Below are 10869 nucleotides of genomic sequence, written 5' to 3' on the forward strand. Positions count from 1 at the left end.
GTTTAAAGCAATAAATAGTTAACCATGCCCATTTAAATGCTCTTAGACCAACAAAATAGATGCAATAGTTGTGATACAATTCCATATGTGCAGGTTTAACGCTGGCAAGATAGAATAAATGGTGAATTTAGATCCTTATTTTTTGGACCCTTTATCTATGTCAAGTCGGCGTTAGGTGGATAGAACTGCAGGACGGAAGATAAATTCCCTCCAAGCTTGAATTATTCCGCGACAATTAGATTCTAATTTTTCGAATAGGCAACAGCAATCGTGAGGACAGTGAGCTTCGCAATTCCATAAAATGCTAAAATGTTTGTTTGACTGACAATCAAGAATTTAAATTCATCAGATTCAAGGTACTAAAATAAAAACAAACAAACATAATGACGACTTTTAATTTTTTATATGAATTCAAAAAGGAGTCAGAAACTTCATTTCAAAAATATCAAAGCCCCCGGTTTCTGTCCAACTCCAGTACAACAGAGCATCTTAGTGATAAGCCTCGGAACCTCAGAGATTACAAATTCTAAGTAAAGACTGCGATCTGGCATGTAACTAAAGGCCCTACTAAAATGGCAAGAGTCGTTGGAATTTAAAATGCCTTCACTCATTGTTCGATTTTTCAGGGATACTCTAATGAAAAGGTGAGTCTATGAACCAACTACTACGCTTTTATTCAATTTTAATATGAAATTAGGTCGCCATTAGTCGAAATTAACAATTACAGTAGAAAAATTTCGTTCATCGACAAGTTGATGTTTGCGAGCCAATTCGATGATGATGATATTCTAAACTAAATAAAACGAATTAATTAATTTTCAAATAGTCAGTGCTAGTCAAATCAGAGATAAGATGAATTTGCATCTCTCAAAAATTCACCAACTTAGCACGCTTCAATATTCATTTGTGTTTCGGCTCTTCAACGACCTTCCTCAATATTTCAAATACTGAATCGACAACTCTTACAGCGAGTCCTTCGTCCATGAGTTGAGTGTTATACTGCATGGTGTGCATGAGTTGTCCGTTGTAAGTGTGAATAGAGCTCAGCCAGTCGATCCCCAACTCTTGGGTCGCCGACATCCAGTCGTAGTAAAGGAGATCGACGTTATCCCCACAGTTACTCAAAGTCTCGGTGACGTCTCTCATGTTCGTGGTTAGGTATGGGGCAGTCTTCTTTGGGAGGGAGTCGATACCCTGAGCATCAATGACTATAAGCTGGTCGTGACCCGTCATTCTTTCAATCACTTCAATTTCTATGCTGTTTTTACAGACCTGTAGGTCCTTAAATTTGGCGTGATACTGCTTAGCGTGGCTCCAAAAGTTGTCTAGAATATCCTTCGGTACTTCTGAGGCTACATCCATTACACCATGGCCATCACCATACGCATTGTCAACGTCGTTGAAGTAACATCGCTGGTCGATACAGTGAAGTCCTCCAATGGTGTACGTATCCCGGATAAAGTTAGCGTCCAGTAAAACTTTGACAATGCTAGCTTCAATCACCGAGCTGAAGCCAGTGTGAACTGTGACACCTTCTTCCTTGCAGCGGCTGACAAAAACCGCCGTAGTTTTGCTGTCAAGGATGCGGGGAAGGCATTTCATTTTTGGCGGTCTAGTAGACGGGTGTGGGTACACTTTGCTAAGAAGCGCATCAGGGATTGACTGCAGTAATGACTCAGCTCGGACTTGCAACAGCTTAGGGTCAGCCTCGAATGCGCGCTCAAATTCTTCTAAAACCAATTGTTGCTTCTTAATGTCCATCATGCGAGCATACTGCTCGGAATCATCTATGGGGTTTCCTGCTATGACATCATTCAAAAGCATCAAGATGTGTCGGATGAGGCGCACGCAAGTAAAGCCGTCGGTTATGCTGTGATGGAAGCTCATTACAATGTGGCAAACATGAGGCAGTTTTTCGAGTTTCTTCCCCGTATTTTCCATGGTCGTCCGCTTGATATATTCATCGTGTTTTGGGGATAGTGGAAGAAAACGCACGGCCCATGCTGGCCCAACGCTCATGTTGTACCTGTAGCTCGCCACGTCGTGGTATACAGCGTTCACTTCTGCATCATTGAGGGTCTGGAAAATGGCGTCCAACAAATATCATACAATAAAACACGGGTAGATTCAAAAGGCCAATCCCCATAAAAATCACAATTCTTACATTCCGTTCAAAGAAAGTATAGCACTCCCTCAAAATTCAAATTGTAAAAATCTCGAATAAATTATGGTCTAGTGTCTCTACCTGGAAATCGAGGTTCTCATGTTGCAACTCTCGTATCCAGAGCTGGCCGTCTCTCATTTCAGGCAACATCCTTAAATTGATGGTCTTCCTGCGCATAGAGAAAAGAAGGAGGATGAATAAAATTTTTTTCTTTTCCAGAGGCCAGAACATTTAAATTTTTATGTCTGAAATATTTTCCGAATCTTAACTTGCATGTTTTTATGCTGAATAATTACAAAATGGATCCTTGTTCATTGGTATCAATGGATGGTATTCCTGCCCTGATGCGGTCTAAACTCTAACCTTGTTTCTTTTGACATTCGATCGTGCGATTCAAATCCAACAGAATCAATCATAACGTGCTCGCTTATCAAGTTTTTGACAGCAAGCTCACTCTTACCTGCCTTCTTCACATAAACAATCTTCTCAAAATGGACTCAAAACTTTCATGTTTAAAAGAATCAGGTGAGCTAAATAATTATTTTCGGATATAGTTTTTCAGACAGCTTGAACAATCAGATTTGCTAGGAGAAAGAGAATAATGCCAGGAACATTTATATACATATGTGTGCAGTGTAAAGTTGCCGGATGATATAAGAAACGTTATTCAAAGACGTAACCTTCTCTGTATGTCTGTTATTTCATTTGAACGAAGAGAAGTGAACTTGTTGATAAATAGATTAACCGATACGAATATGGTATTATAATTGTATTAATCGATGTATGTGCGGATAAATGCAAAAAAATAAATGGATAAATCGGTCAAATATCTGATCCCCCAAGAATGCGATACCAAAGCGTTCTTCGATGGTCAGTGCCCAGTTGGAGGCATCAAATACTTCATTCCCCAGCTTACCTCTCATATCATCAAGAGGACTTTATCTATCATAAATTCAACAAAGAAAATTAAATGATGTGAATTTATGGATATGCATATCACTTGTGGCCCTGCCATCACACACCTGAACAGATGCGTGAATACTTGCTTCACATCGCATTCGTGGACCTCTCGAGACGTGGCTAGGCGAAGAACGTAGCTGATGACGACGTTGTGGTCGTCATACAGCTTGGCCTGGGACTGCTCTAGATATCCGGCCGGACGTAACCATCCTTCATGAGTAGACATTTTAGCTACCTGCTTGAAGAAAAATTTTCAACAAAATATGCATAAGATTAAGAATGACTGAAGTAAAGTACTTCCAGTCACATATTTTGAAGACGTAAATATCTGCGACCTTCTTTTATGCAATCTGTTGCGTCATGAGCACAATAGAGGAGTTCGTGATTTATAATTGGGAACCTCATTGAAGCATATAAGTATACCCATGGCTTATACAAGGTCCCAGAAGGATTACTAGAATTTGATACAAGAACCAGCAACAGGGGACACGGCTATAAACTAAAAAAACTGCGTTGTAACACATTCATTCGAATTTCTACTCGCTTCGAGTCACCGACATGTGGAACAGCCTCCCTGATAGCATCGTTGACGCTCCGAGTATGAACGCCTTCAAGAACAGACTAGACGGAGCTATGCAGGAGCATATGTTCAGCCTTAAAATGCCTAGTATATTACGGACCAGGCAATAAGTCCAGCAGCTATCTCAATCAATCGTCAGTTATGCAAAGATCGGGTTCCAAAGGCCGGATCCCTTGTGAATCAAGTCACGAAAAAATCAAGAATCGGCAACAGGCCATGGGCCTATTTCTTCAGTGCCGAAACTTCTATTCTATAATTATCTGCGTAATCATATCCCAGGTTCTCGAGTAGGACGAACTTTAACAACGGGCAGGCGGGGCAGTACGTCGTCGTTCGTCATACTTAAGAAGCTCTCAAGGTCATTTTTTTATCACGTCCTTTATCGGTCACTTCCCTCACAGCAAGGCCGCAAGCACACACGGTCGTTACCAAGTTGCGTTGTACTGCTGTACTACATTATTACATGTCGAGTTTTGCCTCGAGCACGGCATTCAATTTCTAAGAAGGATCACGCGTCTCAATTTTTAAATATCTTACTACCATATCGGGATATGTCGTGAAAAGCTTCCTTAAAATATGATTAACACCACATCAAATACATTGTTTCGGCTGAAGCACAAAAAAATACGATTGAATACTCGCCATGACAAAACATTAGGCCAAGCTGATCAGCAAAGGCTGGAGAATTTGTTCAAAGGAATCAATAGTTCATGTACTGCACACGGTCGTGGCTGGCAAGCAACTACTTGCGTAATACCCTGAACACCTACTGTTCCATCCCAGCATGACAGCTCCCAAATTTATCTTTATCGCACCTGACGTAAGGAGATGAGTTGACGCTACTACAACAGTTGAAATCGAGGATGCTACCGTACACTCTCGGTAGACGAACAGCTTCTCCATATATCGTAGCTACAAGCGCACGCGGAAAGTCTGATAACTCAGAAATTATATCAACTAAAGATGTCAAGTTGAAAGAAAAGATATCAACATGTAAATAGCCACCCATTTCAACGTTGGATAACACTCACATCTAGCAGGTAATGGAACTGGCATTTCTAATGGAACGGATATGTTAACTCGAGAAACAATGGGTATTTTAAATCAGGAGCATTTTAAGTTCTCGCAATCCTTATGGTGCCGTGAATGACGACCATTTTATGATCATAATCGGGCAAACGCAAAGGAGATGGACATAGTAAGAAATTTGGTTTCGCAGTGAAGTGGACGGTATTGCCGATTGATCTGTAATAAAATCAAGTCTACTTTAACGACCTAATCAAATACCTGTAACTTTCGTATCATAGCAGCGTCTCTTCTATGTATTATGCGGTATGTAATGTACGTATGACGCGATTCCTTATATGTATGACGCGATATTAACGCTGGACCAAGACGTCAACATAGCAATATCTAGAAATATCACAAGGCAACAAATACGAATCGGAAAATCACTGTACAGTGGAAGAATTGGAGCTGGCAGTAAGATATGAGGGTGAGGTAGTGATTGGGCTAACGAGAGTGCGAGCTCACCCTTTGGCCTGCGGTAGGATACGAGGGTGGGGTAGTGGGTGGGCTGACGAAGGTATGAACCCACTCATTGACATGAGGTGGGGTAGTTAGTGGACTGAGAAGGGTATAAACTCACCTTTCGACTTGATGAATGTCAGGCTTTGCTTCAATTGGATAAGAGTCACTTGAACCAGGAAGATTGGGTAACTGACAGTGATTTTCACATTTAACAAAACCGTACTAGAACGCTCACTTCTATACTACCAACGTGCACGCAAGGTAAGGCACTCTACACGAATTATGCACGCGCGAAGGTTGTGATATGGTGGGGGCCACTCCTAAGTTTTGCGCGGAAGATGTTTTGTATAAATTACGACTGGTATTATTTATTAATAGTAATAAATTATTAATTTGTTAAGTATTTGAGGAGCCATTTTTGTGATATAATAGGTTATAGATGATTATTGACATATACATATTTTTATTGCATTCTCCCTAGTTTAATCGCGAATTTTATCCAGTCTCGATTTTTGAAGTGCCATCAGACAGGAAGATTGGAAATGTTTTAACTGACTAATGAATTAGAAAGAAATATCGCTAAACGGTTCCTGAGAGCTACGCATCGTCCTCTTGCCAAACTGACTGATTGTCGTCCCGCGTATTGTTTTTTCGCTGTCAGGCGCAATCAATTAAACTCTCCAGTTTCTCGATTCGCCTTGTCGCATTCTGCAGGCAAGATCAGCGTAACCGTTCCGTCCCTCGAATTGCCTTGAAGCTGTCAAGCACGGTCGACACAACCGTCCCATATCATGAATTGCCTTATCACAGTCAGGTTCGATAAGCGGGACCGTCGCTTGTCATGAGCATCAGTGAATTCTGTTTCGTTCATAAACTAGTACCTTAGATTGATTTTAACTTCTTAGATTGTCTTAAGTCGAAAATCTTTTAGAAGTTGTATTTGAGGCGTGTATCAAGAAAATTTTTTTCGTGTATCATGAAATATTTTTCCAGTTTCATGACTGGGAGCAGGGTGGCCCAGTGGTTACAGTTCAGAGTATCAAGATTGGAGCAGAGAGGCGCGGGTTCGATCCCAGCTCTGTGCGCCAGTTTCTGGTCAGAATCGGCAAGGAGGCCGGGCGGTTAAGCAATACATCGAATGCATTTGAAGCAGAGAGTTGAGCGTTCAAGACCGCGACAAGTTGTGAATATTCTGCGATGTTGAGAATCGGCGGCAGGCCTACGGCCTAATAAACGCTGAAACCGCAATTATTAGTACGAGCTGGTCTCCGAAATGGGCAAATGTCTGCAGGAACAGCAGCAACAAAATAACAACAATTTCTGTTGTAGTTATCACTGCAGGTTCTCGTTTCAGGCAGAAAATATCCATTAAGTGATGAAATTTTATCCCCTCTATTATAATTATATTTCATCCTTGCCTGAGACCCGCATCCACGTTCGAATATAAATGAATTTATAAATGATTGTCGCCATTATACATTAAATAAGTAGTTATAGGTTTGACTTACCGTTTACATTGGTTTGGTTTGAAATGCTAGAAGCTGGGTCATGATTGGTTAACTATTCTAATATTCTCTCAAACGAAAGCAAATGTAATGCAAGTTTAAATTGTTAACGAATTTATACATATGCATTAAAAAGTATAAAAGAAAAGGACCACAAGTGTTGCAACTACTTTCAGGTAGTTTGGAGGAGCAAATGCTAGAGTTTTGCTGAATGTTAGTCACCCAAAGACTGATATCTTTATGAAAAGTATCAGGTTAAAGCATCACTCTTTTCAACATATTCAATGTAGGAGGAATGAAAAGATGTACTCAATGCAGAAAATTTTTATTCACTCAAGAGAATAATTAACGGATGGGAATTTTAATCACCAACAAAAATTTACTCAAGCAAAAGTGGGCACTCGCAGAAACTTGAAAGAGGAAGGAAACTGCAAAATAAAAAATATGTTTTCAAAATGAAACCCATGAGCCAAGTGACATTTTCCTTTGGTTGTGACTGTTATCGGTGAGATCGGGGTTACAATTTGGCAAAAAAAAACGCCCCCAAGTCTGCGGACAAATAAGGAACAAAAGAGGCCCACAATTCAATATTTACTATTAAATTTGCAGGTTTAAGTGCAAAAAAACAGTTTTCCTTTTTACCGTATTTTGCAAAATGCAATAAAGACGAACCGCCATCATACATTTTTGCCGGCCAGCGCAATTGCAAACACTAAATCGCGCAATTTGTCCGAAAAAAGACCCATTTTGAGATGGAGGCAAAGTGATAAGTCCGAGACACAAAAGTTTTTAGTGTTGAACTGCTCTATAAGGAAGTAGCTCTTTCCTGAAACAACACTAAACAGCCCTCGGGAATAAGTTTAGACCAAATAAAGAATAGATCTTTCCTATCAAAGAACATCAACTCCTGTCGCTCTGATGGCGTTTTCAGTTCGCACAAAGCCCCGGGTATTTGGTGGAGGGTGTGACGCAGCCCTCGGTAGTGCTGTAGGGGGGCTGGCGAATACCGTCTGGGTTGATCACATTGCCAGCGGGGGCATAGTTGCAGACGATCTTGATGCAGTTGGAATTAGGCTCCGCGCCAAGTGAAGCACAATCATTGTAATTGGCGAAGACTCCGCAGCCGACTTGACTAGTGTTATGCCATACAATCTGGAGTTCATGTGCGAATGAGACATGAAGTTGAAAACCACTTGCTACGACTTTACATCCATCTAATGCATGAAAATTGTTGAGCTTATATTCGGTTAATTCAGCAGAATATGATGGTACGGATATTAAGTAGATCAGCTTTTGCTATATGCAAACGAAACAATATTTATTATATTTTAACAAGGTTCACTCAACGAATAATATACCACTCCCTATACTGTATATACCAATCACTATACTATACAGTCCAAAATATAATAATATAATATACCACTCACTATACTGTATAGTCCAAAATAAGCAGATATACTTTTTTATCATAATATTCAGCAGTAGTACAAAATCAAGAAACTATCTATAATCTTAAACCCATTATCAAAATTTGGGCATCCGAAGTTACCTGGGTATATGGTTGAGCAAACCCTGTCAACGTCAAGCTGGAGCCGTTCATGAACTTAACAGATGAGAACCATTCTGTGATTACATCTTGCCACATCGTCAACTGCTCAACGCGAGTCAAAAAAAAAATATTTTTAAAAGAGTTTACGAAATTCTCATATATATACATCAAGTATATGTACATACGTCACAAGATATGATTTGTCACGTAACAGTAAAATATATGGTTCATTTTAATATACATGATTAATACATGGTTCATTTTAATACATTACGAGCGACGTGAATGTTAACGTATAAATATAATATTAACTTAGTACTTTACTAAATGTAAGTATGTAGGTGTATTTATATCATATTATTTTACAGATAGCTGTGTGAGAAGCGCTTCCGTCTGAGGCAGAGTTATGTTATTTCTGTCGTATATGTTTTGGCCAGCAGAGTCGTAGCCTGGGACGAAGCAGCAAGGCTTGTTCGGCATGAATTCGGCATTGCAATCATAACCAGGCTTTAACTGCTCCGCCCAGCGCTGGAAAGGCATAATAAAAATTTGAAATAAATAAAATGCGTCTGGGAAGGAATGAGGAGCTATAAGTAGCCGTAGATGGAAAAAGTCCTACTTCTGCGTGAGAGTGAAATATTAATTATTAGATTAAAAGACTCATATTCCTATTCGTGGCTAAGCACGCCAGAGCGCATAATGGCCTAGCTACGATGTCAAGCGCTTAAAGTAATAGATAATTGCGGTTTCAGCGTTTATTAGGCCGTAGGCCTGTCGCCGATTATAAATGTCGCAGAACATTCACAGCTTGTTGAGGTCTTGAACTCGCAACTCACTCCTTCACATTGGTTTTGCTTAACCGTCCGGCCTCCTTGCCGATTCTGACCAGAAACTCGCACAGAGCTGAGAGCGAACCTGCAGTTCTCTGCCCCAATCTTGGTAACTGTAACCACTGGGCCACGCACTAGTCCACTATTGCTAGTCCATGGTCTTTGATTAACACTGCTTGTTTATGTGCAACTTGCCCCGATTATCCACCCATGACGAACATAAACGGACATAACCTAGCCTCATTTACTGCTCGCTCATGCGCAGGCAGTTCTTGCCTCGATTATCCACCTAGAACAAACATAAACGGACATAACCTAGCCTCATTTACTGCTCGCTCATACGCAGGCAGTTCTTGCCTCGGTTATCCACCTAGAACAAACATAAACGGACATAACCTAGCCTCATTTACTGCTCGCTAAAACACAGGCAGTTCTTGCCCCGATTATCCACCTAGAACAAACGTAAACAGACATAACCTAGCCTTATTTACTGCATGAAGGTGGAGATGCGGGGCAAGGTGAGTATATAGGTAAAGGCCGGATGCAAATTCGCCTGTTTATGAATTTTAAGCGGTGGCTGTAGATCTACGGCCGCTGTGGCTTTAATTAAGCAAGGCGTTCCTTGTCTGGCTTACGATCTGGCGTACAGTTAATTTGATTTTTGTCGGTTTTAAGAGTTAAATTTGCCACCCACGACTGCGCAGTAGACGAGAGCACAAACGTAATCTATAGACCAAGACTGATAGTTACGATTTTTCGAGGCCTACTTCTTCGGATTTCTGTTGTAATTAACTTCACAAAAACGAAATCCTTGACCGTAAAATTTGCGCTGGAACCGATTTACACAAATGAGCTTTAAGTATTGTTGTCAATATTCTTCCAAAAAGGTTAATTCAAACTAAACCTAATGACTAAAATCGCTGAAAACTAAACAGCAACTAATTTTTATCTCTCAAACTAGAACAATTGTGGTCATACATTCAAATGACGTTCCGCATTAATCAAGGTACCTAATACAAACAATACAAACTAATGATATATCATAGTGCCAATACAATCAATGAATTAAGTTCTCTGCCAGCGGTTCCCACCTGCGCGTTCCGCGCGAGGTCGTCGTTCCAAGACATCTCGCGGAGGTTCGTGCCAGCTGGCTGAGGACCCGGGGACCCCAGATTCATTTGACCCAACGCAATCTGAGGGAAGTGGATGAAAATTACCGCAATAGTTTTGAAAATAATGAATCTTAAGAAAGTACAGCTATTTATTCAATGAAAACTATCATTTCGCTGATAATTTATTCGAGACAATAGTGCCGTGCATGAGTTTTAACTGAAATTTATTAAGGTTTGATTTGATATTTACATATCTAAGGTTACATAAAAAGTTTCTAACCAATTGTCGAGCCTGATTGTGAAGTTCCACGATCCTAGCCTTGCCGGCCTCCGTCACCCCGCATAATCACACAACGGAATCGGTGGTGCAGTTCTTGGCAGGCAAGCATAACGTGTGGTTACAGCTGTACTTAGCGCTGTACTGAGTACACAAGTCAGTTGCCGGACCACTTGCTGGAAATATAATAAAATTAGTCTCTGTAAAGTTATCTTAGGAGGTACTAGAAGGCAATGTGTTGTTTGAATCGACAATTGGAGTGACATATTTAGTCATATTTCGCAAAATATTGAATGAACATTTTTGTAGTAGGTGGCGAAGTGGTTGCAAAGGTAGGCGTTGTAAAGATTGTTGTTGTG

The 10869-nt window shown here is 40.4% G+C and overlaps 2 protein-coding genes across 3 annotated transcripts; both read right to left on the reverse strand.

Annotated features, from left to right (window-relative positions):
* Nucleotides 1-424: 424 nt before the first annotated feature.
* Nucleotides 425-4449, reverse strand: LOC108680526. 2 transcript variants are annotated; one of them, XM_018169354.2, is made up of 4 exons: nucleotides 4347-4449; nucleotides 3187-3359; nucleotides 2246-2333; nucleotides 425-2079 (listed from the first exon to the last, which is right to left on the reverse strand). In XM_018169354.2, the coding sequence occupies exons 1-4, from the start codon at nucleotides 4347-4349 to the stop codon at nucleotides 901-903; spliced, it is 1443 nt and encodes a 480-aa protein (XP_018024843.1). In that variant the 5' UTR covers nucleotides 4350-4449; the 3' UTR covers nucleotides 425-900. The 2 variants fall into 2 exon arrangements, with proteins under 2 accessions (XP_018024843.1, XP_047737746.1); XM_047881790.1 differs by having other exon boundaries at nucleotides 4409-4432.
* Nucleotides 4450-7099: 2650 nt separating this feature from the next.
* Nucleotides 7100-10540, reverse strand: LOC108680533 (venom allergen 5). The gene is made up of 5 exons (XM_018169367.2): nucleotides 10514-10540; nucleotides 10213-10314; nucleotides 8658-8819; nucleotides 8292-8393; nucleotides 7100-7891 (listed from the first exon to the last, which is right to left on the reverse strand). Exons 2-5 carry the CDS (start codon nucleotides 10297-10299, stop codon nucleotides 7667-7669), a joined length of 576 nt encoding a protein of 191 aa, XP_018024856.1. The 5' UTR covers nucleotides 10300-10314; nucleotides 10514-10540; the 3' UTR covers nucleotides 7100-7666.
* Between the last annotated feature and the right edge of the window lie 329 nt (nucleotides 10541-10869).

The sequence above is a fragment of the Hyalella azteca genome, unplaced genomic scaffold (genome assembly GCF_000764305.2).
Source record: "Hyalella azteca isolate HAZT.00-mixed unplaced genomic scaffold, Hazt_2.0.2 contig8837, whole genome shotgun sequence".
NCBI lineage: Eukaryota > Metazoa > Arthropoda > Malacostraca > Amphipoda > Hyalellidae > Hyalella > Hyalella azteca.

Coding starts and splice junctions, on each gene's coding strand:
- LOC108680533 (XM_018169367.2), bottom strand. CDS start 10,299: ATGAATCTGGGGTCCCCGGGTCCTCAGCCAGCTGGCACGAACCTCCGC. Junction 8,820..10,212: donor ACCTCGCGCGGAACGCGCAG/GTGGGAACCGCT, acceptor ATGCCTTTCCAG/CGCTGGGCGGAGCAGTTAAA. Junction 8,394..8,657: donor CGCTTCTCACACAGCTATCT/GTAAAATAATAT, acceptor CGCGTTGAGCAG/TTGACGATGTGGCAAGATGT.
- LOC108680526 (XM_018169354.2), bottom strand. Junction 2,334..3,186: donor GTATTCACGCATCTGTTCAG/GTGTGTGATGGC, acceptor CTCTATGCGCAG/GAAGACCATCAATTTAAGGA. Junction 2,080..2,245: donor ATGAGAACCTCGATTTCCAG/GTAGAGACACTA, acceptor GCCATTTTCCAG/ACCCTCAATGATGCAGAAGT.